This window comes from Callithrix jacchus, chromosome 4 (genome assembly GCF_049354715.1).
Source record: "Callithrix jacchus isolate 240 chromosome 4, calJac240_pri, whole genome shotgun sequence".
In the NCBI taxonomy this organism is placed as follows: domain Eukaryota; kingdom Metazoa; phylum Chordata; class Mammalia; order Primates; family Cebidae; genus Callithrix; species Callithrix jacchus.
Window position 1 is genome coordinate 143210199 of NC_133505.1, and position 27914 is coordinate 143238112.

General features: G+C 39.4%; 2 protein-coding genes and 1 pseudogene across 51 annotated transcripts in view; 1 reads left to right on the forward strand and 2 right to left on the reverse strand.

The window, feature by feature from the left end:
• MAP7 (microtubule associated protein 7) overlaps nucleotides 1-27914 on the reverse strand; it is a 185921-nt gene that overhangs the window by 76658 nt on the left and 81349 nt on the right. For all 50 annotated transcript variants that reach the window (XM_078370165.1, XM_078370163.1, XM_078370161.1 and 47 more), the window contains one exon: nucleotides 2956-3054. Coding sequence is in view for 42 of the 50 variants with exons in the window: in XM_035296814.3 (XP_035152705.1) it covers nucleotides 2956-3054 (99 nt within the window). In the remaining 8 variants the exon portion in view is untranslated. The remainder of the gene's footprint in view (nucleotides 1-2955; nucleotides 3055-27914) is intronic.
• LOC144582213 (phosphopantothenate--cysteine ligase pseudogene) lies at nucleotides 956-1733 on the reverse strand (annotated as a pseudogene).
• LOC118152994 (quinone oxidoreductase-like protein 2) lies at nucleotides 24336-27350 on the forward strand. Its single transcript, XM_035296824.3, has 2 exons — nucleotides 24336-24412; nucleotides 24506-27350. Exons 1-2 carry the CDS (start codon nucleotides 24363-24365, stop codon nucleotides 25095-25097), a joined length of 642 nt encoding a protein of 213 aa, XP_035152715.1. The 5' UTR covers nucleotides 24336-24362; the 3' UTR covers nucleotides 25098-27350.

The window sequence follows — 27914 nt, forward strand, 5'->3', positions numbered from 1 at the left end:
CAAAGTCAGAAGTGAAATGTCTCCCTATTTAACTTGATTTATGAAATGACTGTATATAAGGACATGGCCAGTTAGGGTGGAAGAGATTTTTCTGGCTTCTGATCTCTATATACTGTGCAATCTCTTATCACACTGGTAGTTCTGTGTTAGAATGACCCATTTACATATTGGTTTATCCAACATACTGTCAACTGGAGGGTGGAGATTATGTCTTTTATTAATATATTCTTCTTTTGGGAGGCCAAGGTGGGCAGATCACTGGAGGTCAGGAGTTCGAGACCAGCCTGACCAACATGGAGAAACCCCATCTCTACTAAAAATACAAAATTAGCCAGCACGGTGGTGCATGCCTGTAATCCCAGCTACTCAGGAGGCTGAGGCAGGAGAATTGCTTGAACCTGGGAGCTGAGATGGTGCTACTGCACTCCAGCCTGGGCAACAAGAGCGAAACTCTGTCTCAAAATAAAGAAATAAATAATATATTCCTAGTACCTTCATGATGCTAAGACTAGATGAATAAATGAATTATCAGGGTATAAAAGTATAAACTGCATAGTAAAAACGATGGTAGAAATTAGAAGCAGTGGTGGATGGAGAGAACGAGAGAAATACAGCACCAACAATTAAGCTATGTTAAATTCTCACTGTATAACAAGTGTGGCTTTTAAAAAAAAAAAAAAAAATGTTTATTCATCTTTTTAATCCTCGTGGTTCAGCACAGTGCCTGACACACAATAGGCACTCAACAATTATTTGATTTCCAAAGCATGACCATTCACGCATCCACAGTCCTCCTTTTATAGTATAAAGAAGGCCGACATCCAGGCCCCCATGTGTATTTTAAGAAATAAATAATTCCCAATAAGCTCTTCTTTTTCAAGGTGAGAAACAGTTCTCACGTTCAATTTCAAAATCAAGATGACATTCAGGTGAATGTATCATGTGTCATTAACAGAAAGATAACAAACCATATTTGCCTGCACACCACTGCCGTTTCCATTTCCTTCATTTTCTCTGTCCATATGAAAGCAACGTTTTATTATAGTTTTCACTATCTGTAAGAGCCCTGGACAATTGTTGAACCTGTAAGGGCTTTTTACCTCAGTTTTTGTCACATATTAAAGCTGTGTGTTGAGACTGAAGATTATCCACTATCTTCTCTTCTATCTCTATGTATTTTTCTATTTCTTCCCCTAATAGCAATAACTTGATTTCCGAGTCTTTGGTTATAACCATGAAGGACTGTCGTGACTCAAGGAGATTAGCCACCACCGCTTGACGCTGATAAACTTCCAAAGCCTTCCGAGCTCGATTAATTACAATGGAGGGGTCAGTCTCCAACTTAAAGGAAATTATAAATGCTTTGGGAGCACAATCTTTAACCGAAGGAGAAGCATTTTTGACACCATCTTCATTGTTATCTGAAGTGGGCCCCCTGATGACTAGATCTTGTATTCAGGAATTTCAGAGATAGGAACATAGAAATCTGACATGGCCACAGCCAGGTAAAACATCGAAGAAGGGCCAGCCACACTTCCAGTGGGACCTTGGTGCTGCCTGACGTGACCAACACCAACTGCTGGCCCTGTGCGCCCAGCCCAGCTGCGAAGCATGCCATAACCTCAGCCCAGCATGCAGCACTGGGAAGCCAGGGGAACTCAGTTACCAGGTCCATTTCCACCATCGGCTGAACAAATGTGATTTTCATGCTAAAGAACTTCTACCTCCATGGAGACACACTTGAATATAAAAATAAAGGTCCACTAGAATAAGCTACATGGGGACAGGGTCCATGTTGTTTGCTCATACAGTATGTCTCTCATGCTTCCAGGCATAGAAGAATTCAGTAAACATTAGATGGTAGCTGGAAGGTAGGTGGCTAGACAAATGGATACATGACTCAGTGACAAGGCAAGCTGACTAAGGAAATCTCTGCTTGCTAATTAAAACTCCTCTGACACTGCTCATCATTTTCCATTAATGGTGGCTTAAGCAATATTTTCAACCATACTGTCTTTCAACAATATTGTCTTTCCTCTAAGTGACAATCCACATTTATTTGTTGTGTTCAAGAACTTTTCCACAGGAAAAAAAAAAATCACAAAACTAAACAGAGTACAATGTTTTCTATAAGACCAGCCTCAGTGATTTCCATCTTTATTCTCACTGGTTCACTGTGCTTGAGTGACTTCAGTCCTAGATGCAGCGTGAAGTAGGTTTCCAAGAACCGCGTGGGTATTTGGCTTGCTTTCCTTTCCTTTGATTGTCTCTTATTATCATACTGTACATTCATTCCTCCCATAGGCCACACAATGGTTACTTGATATCTGGAAGCAACTGCATTGTCAGTTCAATTGTTTGTATTATATTTACAGATTGTTTGTTTCTTTGTATCACTGAATGAAAGGGACTCTGAATCAGAGGCAATTAAAAGAGATTACTGTGTAGGCATATAATCATTGCAAGGAATGGGAAACAAAACCATAATTCTATACAAGCTTTGCTATGTGTATAGAATTCTTGAAATAGTTTTTGAAAAAGTCACAAAAGAGATATGTAATAATTCCTGTTAGACATATAGGTATAAAAAATTGTGTCCTATCATTTGGAACAGAACAGTAAAATTACCACTTTAAACTGCTTGACCTTAAATGAGGGCATCCACATACACCATGTCATTGACTGTCAAAATGACTCTGAGAGGTAAGCAGGCCATGTGTTTGAATCTACAATTTAAAGAGAGAAAACCAAGGCTTGGCTTTGAGAGGTTCTCAGACTTAATATCATATAAGCCAGTAGGAGTGTGTGTTTGATGGCAAGACTGAAACCAAGCTCTCCTAAATTCTAGTTTTGTGGAAACTGAACTTAAACAAATTAAACCTTTATAACTGTCAGCATGCCTTGGGCATAAAAGGTAACCTTTATTTTCCCACAGTAAATGCAAATGCATCATACCTGGTTTATTTCCTGAGTGGTGGGTATTTTGTCCTGAAATTGCAGTGGCAGAGCGGTCGGAGGCATTTTTCTTATCTTGTACTTTATAGCTGTCAGGCGCTACAGAAATGAGACAAAAGAGAAAAGACACATTTAGTTTCTTAAAATTTCTTCAGAAACCTTTACCTATTCAATATTTATTGTTAACCTTTGTAGCAGGTACTCAGGCTAGATTCAGGAAATGAAAAGATGAAATAGTTACAACCTGTGCCCTCAAGGAGCAGGAAGGACACATAAAAAAAATCAACAACTCAGTTTGAGTGACCAGTGTTATAGAAGTGGCACTTTCAAGGGGCCATGAAGGGCCTTTCCTGTGGCCGTTCCAGTTTACACAGAAAGCAACCACGTGGAAGCACGACTGGAGCCTAGAGTCTTTGATCTGAGTTCTTACAAAGCACCATCGGCTTAGAGTACATTTCAAATGTATTAATTTCTTTCTTGCTTTCGTATAGTCAACATCATTTCATCTTTCTCTGGGGTTATTGAGTCTCTGCAGTAGCCCCAGGTCCTGACAACGAACATCAGCCCTAACTAAGTATTATGTAACAGCAGACCATGGGGATTGAAAAGACTTCAACATATGTTCAGTACAAGCCACTTTTCTGAATAAGCCCTGATAAATGCTTTTGGGGGTGGGGTGCTAGAGGGAGGCCGTAGTTTGCTTTATTATGCTGAAATTCAACTTAAAAAACATTCAATTAAACAGGAGTTCTGGTTACTTGCACTCTAATTTATCTACATCTAACTTTTACTGGATCCATTCTAGGTGAACACCAGAGGCCTGTCTGCCCACTTTATCTGTCTGGATGTCAGGAATTCATTTCCATCCCAGAAGACCTTCTGGGTCATATTCACCATGAGACAAAAGCAAAATCCATCTTAAAATGTTTCTATGCTCATATAAAACTGAAAGGGTAATTTTGTGTTATTTTATTTTCCAACAAGCCTTTTGCATTAATAACAATAGGTTAAATTTAGTAAAATAAAAATAATTTTTGAAAATTCTCAGGCTGTTTAAGATTATATGTTGCGAATTCCTAGCTGTTAGGTTGGATGTATTTCTAAAGTTTTCAGGCCTTCTCTCTGCTTTCATATCAGTCTTTCTCTTCTGCTACTGTTTAAGGGTCTATATTTCTTCCAAAACTTCTTTGGTGAACATTGTAACAGCAAAAGACACAGACAGACCTGGGTTCAAATTTGAGACTTGGCACATAACCAGTTGAATGGCCAGAAAGTTATTTGGCTTCTCTAAGTAGGTCACATGGGGTAATAACGCGTAACTCGCAGAGCTGTTGGAAGCATTATCTGAGAAGATATGTGTTATAAATCCACCACCAGCTTTGGCACATAGGAGGTGTTTAACAAAGTATTCAAGGCCCTTTCTCCCAGCTTCTGTGCTCTTCCATGGAGCCCTGAGCATCCCATACTCACAGCACCCATTCAGGTTAGTGTGTTTTGGAGTCAGTAAACCTAGCTCTGCCATTTACAAGCTGAATCCTCAGCATGTCACTTAACCTCTCTAAGTCTTAATTTCCCCATCTGTAAAGAGGGAAAATATCTACTTTCAGAGCTGTAAAAATTAAATGAGATAATATACAGAAAGGTATTTCACTGCCTGGCCCACAGCAAGGCATGATAAATAGTAGAAAGTATTTTTAGCTCTCTTCAAGAAACTGGGCTTCGAGTTCCTCAGGGATTTGTGAGAAAGCAAACCTGTTAACTTGGTAACAGGGGTTCTGGGGGCAAGTGATTAATGTGGCAGGAAGGTCTGGGTCAGCCGCTAGTTCCAGAGGTTTTCAGCTCAGCCACAATCATACCTCCTGGGGGCTCTCAGGTAGAGTGGACTTATTGGTATAATTGTTAGGGTATGGCCTGGCTTGGGAAGGGGTAATTAGTCTTTCTGATTCAGAGTTTGGGGAGATGACACTTTTCTAAGATTTGATGCCTTTCATTTTATTAAGTAAATATGAGCCTTAAAAAAATTAATAACAATGAGAAAATAAAACAGATTTTTTTTAACAAAGTACAGTGAATTTCATTGCTTAAGAACACAATGACAACAGGAATTTATTCATTTTCTGATTTCCAAAATTTAAAAACCTGAAAATCCTCATTAACTAGCAGATAGGATTGCATATACCCTTATAAAAGTTCTCATGGAAAAAAAAACTAAAATGACTCAGATGACTTTGCAGTATTATTTATTTGAATCTCTCATCTTTGATTAAAAAAAAAAAAGAAAAGAAAGCCATAAACTATGATGCTCGGTAAATCTTTGCTAGCCTTATGCAAACTTCATTGATCGTCCTGCTAGCTTGAAAGTGTATTCCATTAGTGTCACATGTGAGTGTTAAAGTAAAAACAAGAGGAAGGATAGAGACAAGCACCCTTGTGGCCTGGGACTCTCTTTCCAACATACTCTGAAACAAAATATAGAAGCATCAGACATTTGGAGCCTTCATCTAGTGAAAATTCGGTAGCTCCAGTAAGTGCTCCAAATGTGCCTGTACAATTCACATCCTCTGCCACTCACTGATTCCTTGCAGCATCTCCCCACAAAGGCCTTGGTGTTCTCACTGCTTTGTTTCTACTTTGGGCTGTGTGGTCCAATACAGAGTCTTCTCTCAACTGCTCAAAATAACTGGTCCAACAAATGACCTGTCAGTTTAGTCAAAACACTTGCTCTCAGACACTTAGGACTACAGCCTTTGCACCATCCTGAGTTTAAATCTCACTGAATAATATGTGGACTTGACATCCACAAGGTTAAAATAAAATCTGGAATGTGGGCTGGGAAACAGCAAAGCTTAGACTCAATTCCCAGCTCTGCATAGTCTCTTAGCCATGGGGAACTACTAAGTTCTCAAGATCCCCAGTGGATGCCTGAACTTGTGGGTGGTAAAAAATCCTATCTAGGCTATTTTTTTTGGATCTACTGAGACAGCTCCTATGTGACTGACAGGTGGGCAGTGACTACAGTGTGGATCCACCGGACAAAGGGATAATTCACATCTCATCTCAGGCTCGGCAGAGTGGGAGGGCACGGGATTTCATCACACTACTCAGAACAGCATACAATTTATGAATTGCTTATTTCTGGAATTTTCCATTTAATATGTTTGGACCACAACTGACTGTAACTGAAACCTCAAAAAGTGAAATCATGGACAAGGAGGAACTACTGCGTACATGCTTCTCTGTTACAGTCTTCAACTGGACTTTGTGGGCATACAGCCCCTTTGTGGACATAATATACTGTGAGGAAACAGCTTTGGGGGAGTGACCTAGAAGACAGAACCAGAGGTTGAACCACATGAAACAGCCTTTTATGTAGTAAAAAAAAATGATTAAAAATTAACAATTTTGTATGTTTCAATCTAATAGTTTAAATAAACATGTACAGAAAAGAGTTATCAGGCCTGAGACTGCTGTCCTTTATTTTGTATATATTTATTCCTTATATTTATTTATTCAAATATATCTGCCAGGAGTATTGTAACATTTGAATCATATGTATGAAGTGTTTTATCCAATGTGGTTTATAAAATTAGCATTAGAACAAGACAGAAATAAAGCAACAGCATTGCTCCTAATGACTTTTCTGATTATTCCACATAATAGAGAATTTCTCTTCAGTTTAAATTCCTCATAATTATAAGCGAAGTTGGGTAGTAATGATCAAAGCACATGAGAGTTAGCATCAGACCTGGATTTCATTTCCCACATTACCTCAGTTCTCTTCCTACTTCCATTTATTCAGACAGTACCCTACTCCATGGGACACTTTGAGCTTGATGCTGGAAGTAATATTATTAGGTATATAACGTATCTCCTTCTACCACTTCTTTTTCCTTTTCTTGTCCTATGTTTCTAGGTTACACTGTATTCTGGAGCTTCTGATTCTTTCAATAATATCTCCTTTCTTCAAAAAGTCATCTCCCATTATGTCCTGAAATATTATCTGTACATCGGTCACCGTCGAGTATGCATTTATAAATATGCACTCTCAATAAAGTGCCCATCTTCAGCCTCTAGGCAATATCTGCTTGTATATTTCTGCTATCACCTGAACATCCTCACACAATAAAGCCAACCCCCTAATGTCAGTCTGCTTGTCACTATCAACAGAACCACCATATTCCCAAGCTCAGAAATGTTAAGAATTTTTTTTAACAAACAATTACAAATATCTCCATGGGGCAGACGCTGTGCTATGCAGTGAGAATACAAAAGTCATATGACATAGCATCTGCTTTCAAGATGCTTATCACCCTTTGGAGGAGACGTTATGCACATAAGTGAAATTGCAACAATAGACTAATTCAATTTTCTAAAAAACCCATAAACCAGAGAGGTGTAAGAACCAAATAAATAATATAGATAATGTTACAAGAATTTGGTGGTGGGAGATGGGGCCACAAGGAACAGGAGTCCCTGGGCAAAGAGATTGCAGACCAGAAAGCATCTGGATAAGTGAAGAGTAACGTGGAGAAGTTCCCTTACTTGGGTAGAGCATGAGCAAAACTACCAAGGCAAAGAAACAGGAGAGACAATTGGGACTGTCTGGTGAGAACAGCAGGTTTAGGAAGAGAGGCAGCTGAAAATATGAGAAGAGAAACAGGCCAAGGTCAATGCCTCTTTGAATGCCAAGAGTGTGGACTTTTTCATGAAGGCAATGGAAAGACTGAAGTATATCACATGGAACTTCCAGCTGTGAACTACTTTACCTTCAATGGATTCTGTATAAATGAAAATTGAAATCTAACAAGCCTGCTGGAAATGAATTTAAAAAGGATTTCATCTTAAAGAAAACAATAAAACGAAATCAGATTAAAAACAGACATCCTAAGAACTCTACCTTCTATATAATTTAGTAACTAGTCAGGTTCTCCCACTTACCCATATCATGTACTAAGAGATAACTATTTGACCATTAAGTGGTAAAAAGTGACATGAATGAATATGGTGAAACTTATGTCTGTTGCTGAAGAAACAAGAAATAGGGGAAGAGTAGAGTCGGTGTGGTCACCCGACAAAAAGCCAAGGGCAGGTCGCATAGCACCACACGGGGACCCTCCACTGGAAATGGTATTCCAGCCATAAATTCTTGGGAGGATGAGTGGCCGGCAGGCCAGATAAGGAAATGGGCCTGTTGAGAAATAGGTAGGGCATATTTCTGAAGCCCATTTTGCAGGGAGGTGAAGAAGATAAAATATGGGAAATTGATTGGTGTTATTAGTCTTTTGTAGACCATCACTTAATGGGGAAGCAGCTGCTTCACAGGGTAAGCCTATGGGTATTGTGTTATTGCAATTTAAGTAACTGTAAATGTCAAAAATAGTGCAGAGTCTCATTTGCTCTTCTATATACACCAGAATAAACCCATTTCATGGTATGGTGCAACATCTAGCCACATTTAATCTGACATTTTGAAACAGAAATAACAACAAGAACCATTTATTCACTCTATTGCTCAATTCTTGTCTCCAAAACATATGCAACTATGTAGAACCATATGATAATGATATATATTTATATCATAGTTATACACAGCACTCTCCCTACTCTGCCTGACAGAAACAATTCAATTAAGATCTATTTTTTCCTTGCATTTCACACAACTATACAGAGCACAAAGTTATGATTTGGTGACTATGGTAGACTTCATTAGAGCATAGTAAGAGTGTGGAGGCTTTACAACTTGGGGTAGCTCATTCAGCAATGACAGTGACTGAAAGTCACTTTCTGATTTCTCCATCTCTTCATTATGGGAAAAAACCTTAAAATGTATGTCCATGTTAGAAAATGATATTAAGCCAAAAGGAAATAAATTTGTTCAATAAAGAGATAGTACAAACCCAACAAAAGACATTGACTTTGTAAATATAGTCCAAAACAGTATATAGTTATATGACGCATGGGGACAGAATCTACCACAGGTATCACTCCTTATTTCTATAACTGACACTAAGACATGAAGAATGGAACAGAGACACATAAGTCTTTGTTAATAATTTATATTAATTCAACTTCTAAAGAGAAGTTGAGGCAGTTGTATTGAACTGTCAAGGTCTATATATGAGACGATAAAAAATACTGACATAGGCAGGGTGCAGTGGCTGATGCCTATAATCCCAGCACTTCGGGAGGCCGAGGGAGGGGGCAGATCACCTGAGGTCAGGAGTTCGAGACCAGCCTGGCCAACATGGCAAAACCCTGCCTCTACTAAAAATACAAAAATTAGCCGGGCATGGTGCTGCACGCCTGTAATTAATCCCAGCTACTCAGGAGGCTGAGGCAGGAGAATTGCTTGAATTCAGGAGGTGGAGATTGCAGTGATCTGAAATTTCACCACTGCACTCCAGCCTGGGTGACAGAGTGAGACTCCGCCTCAAAATAAATAAATAAAAATAAAAATACTGATGTAATCAACTTTTTCTGAAATAAAAAACCTAACATGTAATAGGAAAGACATTAATATCATGTATATAACAGCAAAAGATAATTCTATCAAAATAGGTTACCAAAAGATTCCTCAGGGATAGGACTGGGCCATTTGCCTCCAAGGAGCTGGTATCTAATCACAGCCATCATGATCTGAGCTTAAACAAACAGTCTCCAAATAAATGGCACATTGGCATTCGGTTGTTGACATCTGGCCATCCACTTGACCAGTGCAAGCTGAGGGCAGGGGCCATGCCTTTCAGCCTTATAATCTCTGTATCTCTAGTGTTTAGCACACTACCTAGCACCTATGTGACACTGAACAAATGCTTGATGAAGGGCAAGAGAGGATTAGAAGGTGGATGAGTGCCTTGTGGAACACTGTGGCCAAAGTGCAGAAAGAAAAAGTGTTGATGATAAGATGATTAATAAAAAGAAAAAAAATACATTTTCTTATTTTTTGATGACTGCTAAGATTGTAGAGAAGGGGTGACAAAAAGAGTTGTCAGATCAAGGTCATGTCTACTTCACATCAGAAGAGAAAAAATATCTCATGTTATTCTGGGATGGTTTCAACATTATATTAGAAAGGCTCAAAATCAAATGGATGTTTTTGCCCCACTTCATAGAGAGGAGTGCCCAGTCTCACCTATGGTGAGAATCTTGGGAATTAGAGTGACACTCTGCAAACACAAAAGAATACAGGTTGAGCATCACTAATTCAAAAACCTGAAATCTGAAACTCTTCCATTTCCAAACATTTCAGATAAGGGATACTCAAGCTGTTACTGCTTATACTGCATGGAGGAAAGCACGTGAACATGCAGCCTCCACTGATAACATCAGACAAGCATCTCAACTTTGGGAAATCTGTAAACCCCAGCCCTTTCCCAAAGCAGTTAATAAATTTATTTTGATAATGTTTGTTAAGTAGCCAAAGATTATCCACCCTAGCTAAACGTGAGGAAAGGGATATTTCAGAAAAGCACATGTTCCATATATCTTCTGGGAATTGGGGGGAATCATCCACTAAGCTCTTTCATTTCTCACTAAAAGCAGCTTCTTGATTAGTGTTACAAACGCTTTCTGACACATTGCGCTGACAGGAATAAACATTACACATTTTAAATTCAACCAAAAAGGCTTTTATCTAAAAAATTAATAAAATAAAAACTTTCCTTCAGTCAGATGGCAACACTAAAAATAGAATAGAAAATGATGTATTTTCCCCTTGCGTTAATATAAATCAGATTAGAAGGCAAGCCTTTTCATCTCCGCTGGCGACTTACCACCAGTCACAATGGTAGCTACTCTACAAGCATTATCCTTGCCCCACAATGTGAATAATGCTTACAACTGGGCAAAGTACAAAAAAGGAGGGCAAAGTCTAAACATATTAAAGTTTTCCAGTTATGCAGAGAAATGGCAAATCAGAGATTATAGTTATCCATCTGAACTTCAATAGCTGGAAATGGAGTTTATCAAACTAGACCCAATTCAATTAAACTCCATGTGTAATTAGAAGAAACTATTTAAATAACGTAGAAAAGAAAAATAATTAGAACTCAACTTTATTATATTTCACTTAATTAAAACAACGAACTAAAAAGAGGGTATTTTTACTTTAATAGGATAATGATTTACTTTAAGGAAAACTAAAATGGCTAATGCCAGTATTTTACACAATGATTACTATTCACCCCCCAAAAAGCTTTCATACTTACATACAAAGTACAGTTATCTAAGCAGAAAATGTGCAATACTTAAAAATAGTCCTAAACAGTGGACTCAGTTTTAAATATCAGTTTTGTAAAGAAATTTGCATGTAATTTGAATCCTGAGTATTAGTCAACTAAGTTTAATTGGTGAAATAAATAAATATATACACTGCTGTCAAATATCAAAAATGAATCATTTCTTCTTTGTAGAAAATAATATTAAAATATTTTAATTTTCTTACATACATTTTGTAACATTTAAATAGGAATGATATGGTAGGCACTGAAAGTTTATTCCAACTAATTTCATGTGACCACCGAACACTTAAAGGCTGTGTAAAATTATGGGCCAACTCATTCTCCCCATTCTATCCTGTGCTGCAGTCCTTTCTGTATCGGTGACTGTGTTCTTTTTTCCCTCACTGGAGCATCATCCTCACTATCTTTGCAACTATTTACATCTGATCTCTTTTTCTTTCTTAGAGCAGTTTTAGGCTCACTGCACAATTGAGCAGAAGTTTCATACGCTGTTGTAGCCCTGCCCCCTGCCTGTCCCACCATCAACATGCCATACCAGAGTGGTCCATTGGTTACCACTGATGAGCTGACACTGACACGCCATCATCATCGAAGGTCCATAGTTTACATGAGGGCTTCATAAATGTATAATGATGCGTACATACCATGTAGTAACATGTAGAATTCAATCCATTAAGAGTCCAACTCAATCCATTATAGTCCAACTCAATTCACTTTCTCATGAAATCTTTAAACTATTCCTACTACCAATACATTTCTTTCTCTGACTTCTACTGCACTCCCATGGAATCTGTCCCATACTATTTAGCATTTGATTTCATTCTATCCTGTATCATTTTCAGAATGTATGCTTCCAAAATTTCTAAATATTGAGTCCCATGAGAGCCAAAACAAAAAATGTGCTCCACAGTAAAACAAAACAAAACAAAAAACACGATGGTGAATACCTGATGTAGCATTTCTCTCTCGAAAATGCATACTGCAAGTCTGCGTATAGGGAAGGGGCTATATCATTCCATTCCATGCTGGTTACCCAATAAATATCAACTCTTTGATGCTTTATTTGTTTGTTTGTTTGTTTATTTATTTGAGACGGAGTCTTACTTGTTGCCCAGACTTGAGTGCAGTGGTACAATCTTACCTCACTTCAACCTCCGCCTCCCGGGTACAAGTGATTCTCTCACCTCAGCCTCCTGAGTAGCAGGGACTACAGGTATGTGCCACCATGCTTGGCTAATTTTTGTATTTTTAGTAAAGATCGGGTTTCACCATGTTGGTCAGGCTGATCTTGAACTCCTGACCTCAGGTGATCTGCGCATCTCGACCTCCCAAACTGCTGGTATTATGGGCGTGAGCCACTGTGCCCAGGCTTGATGCTTCTTTTCTAAGAGAATCCTGACTGGTCATTGAACACAGATCTGGCTGAAAAACTGAACACTGAAGTTGTTTGGTGAGGTTTATGGGAATGACATTTAAGGCGCAGCAGACTCTGGTGTGTGAACCTGTTTGCTCTTTACCCCTCCCTTTCTTCTTGCCTTGAATACAGATGTGATGCTTAAGGCGGAGCATCCATCTGGAGACCAGGAGGCTATCAGGAAGGAAAGGCCAAGGGAACAACAGAGACTCAGGCCCTGGCATTTTTATGTTGCTGGTCTAGTACCAGTAACTCTTTACTTCTATGTTCCCTATAGGTTAGAGAAAAGAAAATTCCCAATTTGTTAAAATCATTGCTTTTAGAAATTCTGTCCTCATAAATTAAAAAGAAAACCCTAAACTGACACAGAGATCTTACTGGCTACAGACTTAAGTCCATGCATCTTAGTCTTCCGCATGTCTTCTTTTTTTTTTTTGAGATGGGTCTCACTTTGGCGCCCAGGCTGGAATGTGGTGGTGCGATCTCGGCTCACTGCAACCTCCACCTCCCGGGTTCAAGCAATTCTCTGCCTTAGCCTCCTGAGTAGCTGGGAGTACTGGTACCCGCCACCATGCCTAGCTAATTTTTGTATTTTTAGTAGAGACGGGGTTTCAGCATGTTGGCCAGGCTGGTCTTGAACTGCTGACCTCGTGATCCATCCACCTTGGCCTCCCAAAGTGTTGAGATTACAGGCGTGAGCCGCTGCACCCACTCTGCAAATGTCTTATTTCTTATTCAGCATCTCTTTTATTTGGTCCATCATGAATCCTATGTAATCTAACCTGTTCCAAAAGTCAGAAAGTGAAACAGGTCCTGGTTCATTATATTAAAGCAGAGTAGCTTTAGATTTGAAAATAGCAGGAGAAATGTTAGCAGAAAAAAATGAGTGAAAGATGCTGTATCAAGTTTTAATAACATTTGTAATAGAAATCAGTTCCACCGGAATTCAAACACCTTAGAAGCCAGTGGAATTCTAAAAAGAATGTGAAGGGTTCCCCAATTAAATCCAGTAATCTCAAATAGCTACTAATAATTACTGAGCCACAATTTTTCTCAAATACTTAGTATTCTAAGGTTCTATATGAAGTGCAACTCACAGGTTGGCTACAGAAAGTTTAAATTACCTTCTATGTCAACTATTCTACAAATAAACCTTTAATACTAGACTGGTATTAATTACACACTTGCTTATAAAAAAAAGTAAATTTATCAATTGATTTAGCCTAATTTTACTTTTATTTATTAGCTTTTCTATCCTACAGAATGAATATGAAGATAACATCTAAAAGGTCCATAATTCTATGACCCAGATAGACCATTTATTCTTTTTATCTTAGAAAGGAACTGTTGTTTATTTATTTAAGAGATAGGGTCTCACTATGTTGCTCAGGCTTGTCTCAAACTTCTGGCTTCAAGCAACCCTTCCACCTCAGCCTCCTCAGTGGCTAGGATTAAAAGTGTGAGTCACCATGTCCAGCTTTAAGAAAGAAATGTCTATTATGTGGTTAGGAAATTCAAAAAAGTACAAAAAGCTATACAATGAAAGGTAAAAGAACTTCCCTTCCTCCTTTATGAAAAAATATTCTATGTATAAATATATAAATTTGCTTTCCATTTATTCAGAACAATTTACTCTTCTGCCCCTTTCTTTTCTCATTCAGTAATCTGTTTTAGCCTACTTTTCAAGCGCTTCCTTAATTGCAACTAATTTCACCATTTTCAATATGTGGCTACAGGAATTAGATATCCTAGATTTATCTTCTGGTAAGTGCTCTATTAAATCTTCATTGATGTGTGAGACCACAGTCCTGATTGAGTAGTATTTACCTTCTTCTGTCAGCATCTACTCCTGACCCCTTGCTCCCGGAGGGGTATCTTACTGTTTTGCATTTGAGGCCTCTCTGATTCTTCCAGTCTGAATTCAACTGGAAAAGGCAGCCACTTCTAAGGAAATAACTACCAGGAAAACTCCAAGGAGACTCTGCTTCCTGGTACACAGCACAGCAGTGAACAAAAGCAGGAATGGAACCTTCGGGAGTCACAATATCAGGATTGAATCAGAAGCTTAAAAGCAAGGTTTGTTCCAGATGGATACATTTACCATTTCTACCCCTCTTAGTTTTGCAAGGCTAACCTTTGTGGGTTCCAGGCCCTGGCTTCTGCCAGCTCTGATGGGAGAGCATCATGAGCTGCTGAAATTGAATTCCTTCTCTAGCACCTTCTCTGGATAGGCAATAAAGTAGTGGAGCAAAAGGGTGGAAGAACACTTCCTGGCCAACTTCATGCCCACTTCAGAATCAGGAAGCTGTTATGCCAGGGAGTATCTGAAAAGAGCTGAAAGCTGAAGCTGTTCCTTCTCTGATGCATGAGGCATGAAAAACTAAAGGCGGCTGATGATGTCTGCAGGGACAGACGACACTGACTCCCACCTTGTGAACTCCGCACAGATGCTATATCAGAACTCAAACTGGCCAGATGTGGCTCATGCCTGTAACCCCAGCACTTGGGATGCCAAGGTGGGTGGATCACCTGAGCTCGGGAGTTCAAGATCAGTCTGGACAACATGGTGAAAGCCTGTCTCTATTAAAAAATACAAAAATTAGCCAAGCATGGCGGTGGGCACCTGTAGTCCTTGCTATTAGGGAGGCTGAGGCAGGAGAACCACTTGAACCTGGGAGGTGGAGGTCGCAGTGAGCTGAAATCATGCCACTGCACTCCAGCCTGGGTGACAGAGTGAGACTCTGTCTCAAAAAACAAAACAAAACAAAAAAAACTCAAACACTAGTGACATTCACAGGTAATCTATGGTCTGAAAATATAATTGAATCTATTAAATACTCAAGACTCTCATCCTGGAGAACAAAGAAACAGGACCAAGCAAGGTCTTTGATATGCTTAGAGTAACAGGTAGAGACTCAATATCAGGCCAGGAAAAAGGGATTGCAATCATGAAGCATTCCTCCAGCCTCATGTGGGAATGAAAAATGGAGACTAAAAACACGTTCCTTTTTTTTTTAAATCATCTTTCTACTAGACATGGAATTTTTTTTTTTTTTTGAGCTGTTCAATCTCTAATTTTGCCACATCAATATGTTTCCAAATAAGGGATCTCAAATTTTGGAAACTACTGAAGATCTAAATGTAGTAAAAAAACAAAAACAAAACAAACAAATGGAAAGGATCCCAATCTGAAAAGCACCAAAACAAAAGAGTGGCTTTACAAGTTCTGCCAACTCTCAAAGGCACAAAGTGTGCTGTGTGGCAGGCACCACAACCTGGCAAATAGTCGCAGGTCAGAAGGAAAGGCTGACTGAGCAGCCCATAAAGGAGCACTAATAGCTGAAGAGTCCACAGACTGCAACTTACACGCTTGCTTTCCAGTAAGTAAAATACGCCACATCCATTTCAAACAAGAGAATCCAATTACAAATTCTAAATCTGCCTAAGCTACAGGCCCTTTGGGGGTCATGAAGATCTCAGCTAACACTAAGCTGACAAATGGGCTCTTTTTTTCTAAATACTTTTAGAATGCATTTTATGTGACCATTTTGTACTTTACAACATACACTTGGTGGTTGGTGCCACAGTGGTAGGAGAAGCCAGAAGGAGGGCGAGAGAGACTGAATGGGAAAACCATAGAGATACCTTCTTCTCCTAGAAGAAGGAAAAAAAGAAGCCAACATTACTAAGCGAAGTTGGGCAGAACTGAACTACTCTTCTGGCAATCCAGGGGGCAAATGGTTGTCACAGGCCTGGCCTATCTCCCCACACTTTTCTCTATCCAAACACCTGCTCCTAGACAACCAGTCCTATTTTCAGAATTGTAGGGGAATCATTATCAGAAAGGAAGATGTCTAAAGAACTGTCTGAGCTTTCTAACCAAATGCAAATAGATCTCATTTCAGTCTTCGTGTGCCCCCTCAAACTGCCACTTTTCCTAGATGCATTAGTAGTATCTAAGGACGTAACATGGCAATATGTTTTCTTTTTAGTTTACAAATGATGGCTATGCCCCAAACTTCATGACACATTTTTCTGTTATCCTATGTCCTTTATTTTACAGAAATGGAAAACTTAAGAAAAATTTCAAAAGGGTATATGCTTTCCGTAAGTAGTAAGGTAGGGAGAGTTTTTGATACTGAGTTTGATTTCCAGGTAGACTAAGGAAGGAGAAAATTATAGTTGGGTGAGGACACAGTAGGGAGAGGAATTTGGGGAAGCAAGAAAACCTCCTTTAGAAACAGCAGAGTCTGAGCAATTTGAAGGTAGATGGTTACACCATTAAAGTAAAATAGATGTTTAATACGAATTGAGTGAAAAACTATACACATGTTTTCATAGGGATTCTATAATAACATTACTATCTAATAGGTTAAATAGGCTTTTGTGGGTTATCAGTTACACATGCAGTATTTCTATAATGTGCAAATGTGTCCCAGCTTTCAAACAGCTAATTCATATATGAACTTTTGGAACATAACCCATTTACTATTAGGAATTATTATTTAAAAAAACAAACATTATAAGAGTATGGCAAATAGGTATAAGGTAAGGGTCATAGGTAATCATATTTTAGAGCTAGTTGGAAAAGGAAGTTCATTTAATATGTGTAGTTAACCATTTAGATTTTTAAAAATGTCTTAGAAATAATCACATCTGTGTTCCTCAATTAGTAATTTTGGATAAACTATTCAATTTTCTTTATGTAAGATTTTCTGGCAGGCTAAACTTCACTTTGTAACAAATACTTGTTAGCAAAAATAAGGTAACTACTCATACCTGAAAAAAATTTCATTTTTAAAATATTTCTAAAAAATGATTTTTTTTTTTAAAGACAGGGTCTCACTCTGTTATCCAGGCTGGAGTGCAGTGATGTGATCATAGCTCACTGCAGCCTCAAACTCCTGAGCTCAAGTGATCCTCCTGCCTCAGCCTCCCTAGTAGCTTGGACTACAAGCGCATGCCACAACGTCCAGCTGATATTTTTATTTTTTTATAGAGACAGAGTCTCGCTTTGTTGCCAAGGCCTTGGGGATGGAGGCAGGAAACCAGCATTGGTCTTGAACTCCTGGCTTCAAGCCATCCACCCACCAAAGCACTGCGTGAGCTACCACACCCATCCTAAAAGATGAGTTTTTTAAAATCGCACGAAATCACTGTAGTCAAGCATTTATTAAACCTCAAAGCCATTTATGATGAACAGGAAAGATTCGAAGAATAGCTAATACCAGTCTTATTACTGACAATTGTATTTCATGCAAGGAAAATTGACCTTCTCTATCTATAGCTCACCAAATTGATTCTAGAAGATTTTGATTGTAAGAAAAATCACATTAAAGGAATACATGAAGACTGTCCTGCAGAATGGTCAAATTAATGTGACCACATTAAAAATGATACAAATGTGAAAGTTGCTAGCAGTTTGAATTATAATACAGCATTTGTGCAGTCCACAAAGCAGGAGTCAGCGCTATCCGCCCCTGCGGGCGACATCGGCTACCTTCAGCAGTTTTTCATTACCTCTTCTATCAGAGGAAGGAGCAGTTTCAGCTTTCTGCCTTTCTCAGCATTCCCTGGTGGAACAGCCCCCTGACCCGGGCTTTGAAGCAGGCATGAAGGTGGCCAGGAAGTATTCTTCCACCCTTTAGCTTCACTTCTTTATTTCTTATCCAGCGAAGGTGCTGGAGAAGCAATTCTATCTCAGCTAGCCCATGAGGCTCTCCCATCAGAGTTGGCAGAAGCCACGGCAGGAACCAATGCAGGTTTCCTACCTCCATCCCCAAGCCCTTGGCCCACTTCAAAGAGATGCCTAGAATCCAAATAGATTCATTGCTGTGAATTTAGTTAGCTGACTTTTCACTGTGTTGCATAATTCTTTCCCTAGGGTAGAGCTAACACCATCTCACCAGCAGCTCCCCAAAGCTCCCTGCTACTTACAATGATCAATACAAGAACCATCTATGCTGGGGTTATAAAAATATTGATCTGATTTACATCAACCTGAGGTCACTTAGCTAAGATTACCCATAAGAATGACAGTTTCATATAAATTTTTAGGGATACAGACAGAATTCACAGTCATTTCATAGGATCCTACAATGAAACATCAGCTGATAATACATTTTAGTTTCTATTCGTCTGTAAATTATCGTAAACCAGCTTTAAAAGTTTGCCAATTCTCATTTCATTAGGGAAAAAAAAAATCTTCACCCATTTTACAAATCTCAACTTTACCAAAAAGTTTAGGCTGATTTTATAAGCTAGAAAAACTATTCTAATACTACTCAATGTTAAAAAATGTTAGTTATATATCTTTATAATTGGTTTTAGATTATTGTAAACCTTTATGATTACCTAAATACATACTTCGTATTCTAATTAGAAGTGTCCATGTATGTATGTGCTAATTCCAAATACTTATTCAACTTGCCTAGGAAGGTCTACAGATTAATTCTCTAAGAAAAGTTGCCTGAGCCAAAGCTAATAAAAGAAGTAACTCTACAACACCAAAACGCCACTAAAAATCTTCAACGGAAACTATAAAATAGAAGAAACACAGACAGCTCCAGCTTTCCAAGGAAAATAAGACAAAACTACTGTAGAGAAAAAATATAGTAACAGTAACAGCAGCAGCAGCAACTGTGAAAACAATTTATCGTAATATGCATTGTGCTAGAAGCTTTACATAATCACATCTAGTACCTATAGACACCTAGCAAGGCAGGCAATTAGCATCCACATTGAACACTGAAAACACGGAGGCAGAAATTAAAAGTGGTCAGAAAGGGTCTGAATCTAACCTGGTTTGACTCCAAAATTTGCTTGGTTTTCATTCATCATGCTCATTCCTGAGAAAGGGATTAGACAAACTCACTTGCTGGGTTATCTGGAGAAGACTGAGATGGGGTTCAGGAGCCTGAGTGCAGGTGCATTTTTTTTTTTCCTTTCACTTGTTTTTTTCTGATGAGAGAAAGCAACAAGAGGTGTTGTGCCCATGATGACCTGTTCTGACCCTAGGAGAACTTTCCTCACTGCTTTGTAAAAGTTCAGCCATGCATGGGCAAGCATGCACACAGTCACGATGAGTTTTACTATTTCATAATATTTCATAATACTGATGAAGGCACAATAAAGTCACAGTTAGTCATAAAGAAAAACTGACAGGTCTCCAAGACTACAGAATTTCTAGAAGCAAGACCTTCAGGAAAAGGATATAAAATCCACTTGCGACCGAAAACTGTATTTTTCTTCTTTTTTCTTTCTCACCTCCCTCCTCCCCAACACCCAGCTTAATTAAAAGGTATAAAGTGAAGAGAGAACAATAAACAATTATCATGGTAATTTAATAGTAGATAAAAGATAAATGTTTCAACAGCTTTCTCTGCCAAAATTCAGGCTACAGAATATAGGTGTTCAGAAAGTACAATGTACAACTGTTTTAAATCGTATTAATTTGTGTTTCGTCGAAGTGAGATCTTAATTTTATGTTCAACTGCACTACTCATAGGTTACTACCTGCTATGGTTTGAATGTATGTATCTGCCAAAATTAGCATGATGGAACCTATGACCCAATTCCATAGTGCTAAGAGATGGGGCCCTCCGGTGATTAAGTCATAAGGCTCGAATTAGTACCCTTATAAAAGGGCACCAGGGTGCTCGCTAGACCCCTTTTTTGCCCATCTTTTCTGCACATGAGGACACATCACGGAGCCCTGTTGTCATTTTTGCCCCTTTTACTATGTGAGGCCACAGTAAGAAGGCCCTCCTCACCAGACACTGCAGGCCAGCATCTTGATCGGACTCAAGAAAAAAAAGTTATTTTATTTTCTTGTTATTAGCAGCATAAACGTTCTAAGACAACACCTGAAAAATGTGTGCACAATGTATAAAATCTCTAGGATGCACTCAGGTGAACGAGGCCACACTGCTCCTATATTCTAGGAATCACAGTCACATGAGCCAGCCACCCTTACCCATTTTTTTATCTTACAAACCAAAATGCAGTCACTTTCTGACCCTCTACATTTTGCTTCCCACTTAATCATTTTATTCACTGGGCTGTCATAAAGAGTTTGAGTTCTTCTAGTTCAGAATTAAGCCAGTATTATGCTAACAATTAAGCAAACCTAAGCAACTTTTTTTTTTCCTTTAAGAGTATGGCCTGGAAGAAAGGAAACCTTGGTGAGATAGCAATAAAAATGCAGTGAAAAGAGAGCAAGAAGCTGAAGTACACACTTATACAGGGAGTGGCTGGCTCATTGGCACGCTTCATGCCTGGTCTTGCTCCTTCTTTGAAGGGTAGACTTGGGCTGATGGCTAGTTTAATAGTGCTGGGTTCCATTTGAACTCAATTTACTACAATGAGCTGCTGGCCAAGCTGGGCAGGTTAGCTTGGTTGGCTAGAGCAGGAGCTTGAAGGTCAAAGCACCAGCCCTGTCTGAGTTCACCCACAACAGAATTCTGTAGTGTGATCACAGACAAGTACAATGACAAATGGGTGGGAGGTGTGAGCCGGATGACTATGAATATGACTCAGTACAATATTTAATGAGCAGTCACTGTTCCAGGCATTAATATTACAAAGATAACCATACTGAGGTTAAAGTCTTCAAAAGCAGATAGACATAGAAATACATAATTAAAATGTAATCTAGTAAATACCATGATAGAGATCTCCATAGGAGGACAGAGACAGGTAAGGGAGGCTTCCTGGAATAGGGGACATCTGGGCTGACCCTAAAGAGTGAATAGGCATGTGGGTGGGGGGAACCCCTTGCCAAGGAGAGGGCATCATAAACAAAAGCAGAACTTATGCCATCAGTCATAGGGAAAAAGAAGAGGATACACATCAGCTTTTTATCCACTCAACTAGAAAACCTATTAACTTCTTTGTAAATGAAAAATTGCATCTTTACTCACTTAAAAATGCTTTTTGTTAAAATAAGAATTTTTTCTCATTTGTTGCAAGGGAGAAACTATACATTTTGTTTATTGCTTTGTAATTTTAGAAGATGAATATGAAACTTTAATAAAAATTAAGATCTAAGAATTATGACAATGAGCAGAGGATAGAAGTCCAAGGACACAACACTCTCAAATGCCAGAGAGCCCAGTATTAGTATAAAATTATTTTAAAATAAACTTTTTAAAGTCTTCACACAAAAAAGCTTCCCCTACCTTCCTCTCTCCCCAGTCTCTTGGTAATCTTTATCCTACTCCCTACTTATGAGTTCAGCTTTTTTACTGCACATAACGGCGAGATCATGAGGCACCTCTGTGCCTGGCGTATTTCACTTAATATAATGTCCTCCAGGTTCATCCATGTTGTCCCAAATGACAGTATTTTTTCTTTTTTTGGAGACAGAGTCTCACTCTGTCATTAGGCAGGAGTGCGGTGACACGATTTCAGCCCACTGCAATTTCCGCACCCTAGGTTCAAGCGATTCTCCTGCCTTAGCCTCCCGAGATCTGGGACTACAGGCACACACCACCACACCTAGCTAATTTTTGTATTTTTAGTTGAGACAGGGTTTTACCATGCTGGCCAGGACGGTCTTGATTTCTTGACCTCATGATCTACCTGCCTAGGCCTCCCAAAGTGCTGGGATTACAGGCATGAGCCACCGCACCCAGCAGAATTTTCTTATTTTTTAAGCTGAATACTAATCCATTGGTGTGTGTGTGTGTGTGTGTGTGTGTACATATATATATATGTATATGTACACACACACACATGACATTTTCTTTACCCATTCATCTGTTGATGAACACAGGTTGATTCTGTATCTTGGCTGTTGTGAATAGTGCTGTAATAAACATGGGAGTTTACAGAGATCTCTTCAACACATGCTGATTTCATTTCTGGCAGACCTATACCCACTAGCATAACATAAGCTTAAAGTCTTATTTTAAAGATAATTTTGCTTTTGAATTAAGAAGCAGTATATTTTAATATTTTATCATTTTCTCCTAATATCACCATCAAAATCACTTATATGCAACCCCATTTATCTATGGTGCTGTGTTTATATTGCAAAAAAATAAGTTCAGAAAATAGTAACATAGAGCAGAAAATGCTCATGAAATCAAATAATTAGAGCTACAGTTCACTAATTCTCTCATAAAATTAATGGTGTTTTAGTAACTGTTTCCTTAGTATGTCTAATGATTTTATCTTTTTATTGATTTTGCCATTAAATTTTTATTCTTCCTTCCCCTGTTTTGATCATGCATACCTTTGCAAATCTAGGAACTCTGCTATTAGCCCCTTAAGTTGAAGATCAGGACATGAAACTTCAGAGTTTCACGGTCCCCAGAGATGGTCAAGAACCTCTCTCCCCTGGTACCTGATGACAAAAGATGCTTTGAGTAGTTACAAATTCCAAACTACAGGTTGGGGTGTGGTGGCTCCAACCTGTAATCCCAGCACTTTGGAAGGCTAAGGTGGGAGGATTTCTTGAACCCAGGGGTTTTAGATCAGCATGGATAACATAGGGAGACCCGTTCTCTACAAAAAAATAAAATAAAATTAGCTAGGCATGGTGGTGCAAGCCTATTGTCTCAGTTACTTGGGAGGCTGGGGTGGGAAGATCACTTGAGCCTGGTAAAGGTAGAGGCTGCAAGTGAGCTGTGATCATGCCATTGCACGCCAGCCTGAGTGACAGAGCAAGACCCTGTCTCAAAACAAGAACAACAATAAACTAATTTCAAACTACAAAATAAATCTTCCCAATTTCCTGCCATGAATTTTTGGATCAAACATAAACTTTAAAAAAGTGATACTGATGGCTGGGCATGGTGGCTCACACCTGTAATCCCAGCACTTTGGGAGGATGAAGCAGGTGGATGACTTGAGGTCAGAAGTTTGAGACCAGCCTGGCCAACATGGTGAAAGCCCATCACTACTAAAAATACAAAAAATCAGCCCGACGTGGTGGTGCGTGCCTGTAATCCCAGCATGCCGTAGCAGAGGCTGAGACAGGAGAATCACTTGAACCTGGGAGGCAGAGGTTGCAGTGAGCTGTGATCGCCCCACTGCACTCCCGCCTGGGTGACAGAGTAAGACTGTCTCAAAAAAAAGTGATACTTAAAATAGTTCTTATAAAACAAAGTTTCAAAGCCCTTCTGTCTAAAATAGTGGTCCTTATTTGAGGGTTTGTATGAAAATCACCTGTGGGCTTTTAACACTGCAGTCTAAGACCCAGACCAGCTGAGCTGCAATCTTGAGGCACTACTCTCCGCTGTGTATTTCTAAATGGCTCGCTAAAGCCATTTAGAAGCCATGATGTACATCCCTGGTTTAGAAGCACTGACTCACAGAATTTCAACTAGAATCATCTCCCACATGCTAAAGTGATTTTTCACATTCTTCACTGCTTGGCAAAACACCAAGGTTCTCAGTTTCCTGAACTAATGGTTTAAGAGATGCTGATGGGCTTCAGGCTTCCCCTAGACCAGCTGCCTTCAAACTGGGATATGTGTGCTCCTAAGGGTACTGAAAGGCTTTCCATAAAAAGGATTTTAACAGTTTTTGTGCTTTGGACTCCTCAGCAACCTGGTAAAGTCAGGCTGAATCCCTTCCCAGGATAATATTTTTAAATGCATAAATCAAAACAGCATTAGCAAGAAAATATTACCATACTCAGGATAACTATGGTTTAAATATGGTTATACTTATATATGGTTAAAATTTAATCCATTTTTAATACATTAATATGTATACTCGGTCCCTCGTTCGGCCCGGTCCTCGGCATGGCGGCAATTCTTTGCAGGCAGTGCCTCCCTCGGGGGTGGCTCTGCAGGTGCAACTCCGACTCCTCCCTGAGCCCCGTGAGCAGTCCCGGGGTGCCCTGGCGGTGCTGCCCCAGTGACCCGGCCCTCGTTCTGTGTTGCAGGAGAACCAGGCAGGGCTGCGGCCGGCACTACCGCGCCGCGATTTGCGCAGAGTTGAAGAAGCCCCTGACCATTGAAGAAGTGGCCCCCCGCCCCGTCGGGCCTCACGAGGTCAGAGTTGATGTCCATTTCTGTGGCATTAACTTTGCTGATATTTTGGTCTGCCGTGGTCAATATCAGGAAAAGCCCCATCTTCCCTTCACACCGGGATTGGAGTTTTCTGGGACAGTATTGGAGACAGGCACACATGTCAGCACAGTTAAAGAGGGAGATAGAGTTATGGGCATGAGAAACTTTAATTGTATGGCTGAAGAATGCATCGCTGATCAGAAGGACCTGTGGCAGATCCCAGAAAAGGTCTCCCTACAGGAAGCTGCTGTCCTCCCTATATCCTATGGTACTGCGATTTTTGCTCTTGAGCATCGGGCCCATACACAGCCTGGAGAAGTTGTTTTAGTGACAGCAGCAGCTGGAGCCACAGGCCTTGCAGTGATAGATGTGGCAACAAATGTTCTTCGGGCCAAGGTCAATGATGCCTTCCTTCACGTGATACAGGGGAAATCCATGGGCAAGGTGCTTCTCGCTCTTAAATAAATCCTCACCTCAGCAGCAAAGTTAACATGTCCAGATCAAAACTCAACATCTTTCCCGGAAACCTGATTTCCCTTCTGTGTTTCCAAAGGTGTTACCACTTTTCTTACTAATCCAAGTTTAGAATCTTGGAGTTACCTTTGATTCTGTTTACTAATTGCTCCTAATTAATGTGGTTATATAATTTATTGTCCAAACTTGGACCTTTTTGCGAGTGAAAGGATGCCATTAGTCATTACATCAGGAAAACATACCCCAGGCAGACCAGAAGGTATGGTCAGCCTACTTGATGTTTTATGAAATGTATTATGAAATCACTATTGCCAAGTTCTGTCATTTCCACCTCTGGGATATCTCTCACATTCATATCTTCTTTTCCATTCTATTTATGCTTCATCTGCTGTCACCAGTGACCTTCTAACTGCTTTTCCTACCTTTAAACTACTCTCACCACCTCCATCCTTGTGATGCATTATTGCCATGGTGATCTTCCTGAAGCTTAACTCTGACTATGTCCCATTTCAGAAAACCCACAGTGGCTCACCGTTGCTTGATGGTGGAGTTCAGACTCTTTGAGCTAGCATTTCATTATGACCATGACTTTTCCCTGCACCACTTTGCAGCCTTATGGCCCACAGTTCCACTGGGCCCGAAGTATGTACTGAACTTTCCTGCCTCTCTTATTTTGCTCTGCTTGTGCAATTTTTTCTGCCCTCCATTTCTGTCAAATATAAACCTTCCTGACCTCTAACACCTACGCCTGTCATGTGCCTTTACCATCAGGCAAGGGTCAATCTCTTCTCTTCCTCTTCTACCTTCCTGTAGCTTCTCCCCAGGAGTTGTCACATTCTGCCTTGAATCATAAGGAACAACATGTGTAGTGGAATGAACACAGGCCTCCGAGTCCAAGATGTAAGTTTAAATCCCAGCTTTGGAGGTGATTACTTAAAGTCTCAGTGCCTTCATTTTTCTTCCTATATAAAGTGGATATTACAATATTTACCTCGCAGAGTCATTGGGAGCTATACATGCAGTGATTGGGTAAAGCACCTGGCACATGGCAAGCAATTAGCAAATTCTGGTTACTTCTATTGCTTTCTCTTCTCTTTTCCCAGCATATCGTAAGTTCCTTGAGGGTAGGCACCATGTATGATTTACCCTTGTACTTCCCACAGTAGTTTCCATAGTGAGTTACCCTTAGTAAATGCTCAGTAAGTTGAATTGAACTTAAATTACCTGTAAGTCTGGAATTGTGGGATTAAATTAAGAATATGTTGCTCTAGAAACACCCAAATGTCTATCGATGGATGAATGGATAAACAAAATGTGGTATACACATAATTAAATATTATTCAGCCTTAAAAAGGAATGAAATTCTGATATGTGCTACAGTATGATGAAGCTTGAAGACATTATATGTGAAATAAGCCAGACAAAAAAGGACATACTATGTGATTCCACTTATATGAAGTGCCTAGGGTAGTGAAATTCATAGAAACAGAAAGTACAGGTTGACATCCCAAATCTGAAATGGGAAACGCTCCAAAATCTGAAACTTTTTGAATGCCGACATGATGCTCCAAGAAGATGCTCATTGGAACCTTTCAGATTTTAGATTTTTGGATTTGGGTTGCTCAGCTGGCATAAAGCGAATATTCCAAACTCTGAAAAAATAAGTCCAAAACACTTCTGATCTCAAGAATTTTGGATAGGGCCAGGCATGGTGGCTCACGCCTTTAATCCCAGCACTTGAGGAGGCTGAGGCAGGCAGATTATCTGAGGTCAAGAGTTTGAGGCCAGCCTGGCCAACATCGTGAAACCCTGTCTCTACTAAAAAAAAATACAAAAAATTAGCTGGGCATGGTGGCATGCACCTGTAATCCCAGCTATTCAGGAGGCTGAGGCAGGAGAATCACTTGAACCCAGGAGGCAGAGGTTACAGTGAGCTAAGATTGTGCCACTGCACCCCAACCTAGGCAATAAGGGTGAAACTCTGTCTCATTTAAAAAAAAGAATTTTAGATAAGGGATACTTAATGTGCAACATATGGAATAGCAGTTGGAAGCTGGGGAGGAGAGAATGGAGAGTTATTGTTTAATGATACAATGTTTCTATTTAGGAAGATGGAAAGTTTTGGAGCTGTGGTGATTATGATTGTGCAACAATGGGAAGGTACTTAACACTGCTTAGCTGTACACTTAAAAATGGTAAAAATGATAAATTTTATGTATGTCTTATAGCAATAAAAAATGTTAAAAAAATATGTATACTCTAGAAATATATGTGTTCTTTTATTAACCCAGTAAATAGTAAAATCTAGGGGCATGTCTAATAACTGTCATGATTTCAAAGTAGTGATTGGTTCAAACCACCTCTTGAGATATCTGAAACAACTGTAATGTGATAAGAAAACATCTCACTTTCGTTGATGCTCACACTACTTTAGGTTTGTTGTTTACATTTGTAATTAAAGGAAATGCTCAATTTCTAGGTGAAGTTAGTGGGAAAAAAAGATGAAATTATTTTCCTCATCCAAATTCACAAACATTTGGAGTTAAAAACCTTACTTTAAGGGAATATGTGTACGTGGGGGGTTATAAAGCAATCAGTTTCCAGATTCTTTCCTAAAACCTTTATACCTTGTTTCTCACATACATCCCCTTCTATCTTTTTTTTTTTTTTTTTTTTTTTGAGATGGAGTCTTGCTCTGTCACCCTGGCTGGAGTGCAGTGGTGCAATGTTGGCTCACTGCAACCTCCTCCACCTCCTGGATTCAAGCGATTTTCTGCCTCAGCCTCCCTAGTAGCTGGGACTATAAGC

Coding starts and splice junctions, on each gene's coding strand:
- LOC118152994 (XM_035296824.3), top strand. CDS start 24,363: ATGGCGGCAATTCTTTGCAGGCAGTGCCTCCCTCGGGGGTGGCTCTGC. Junction 24,413..24,505: donor CCTCGGGGGTGGCTCTGCAG/GTGCAACTCCGA, acceptor TCTGTGTTGCAG/GAGAACCAGGCAGGGCTGCG.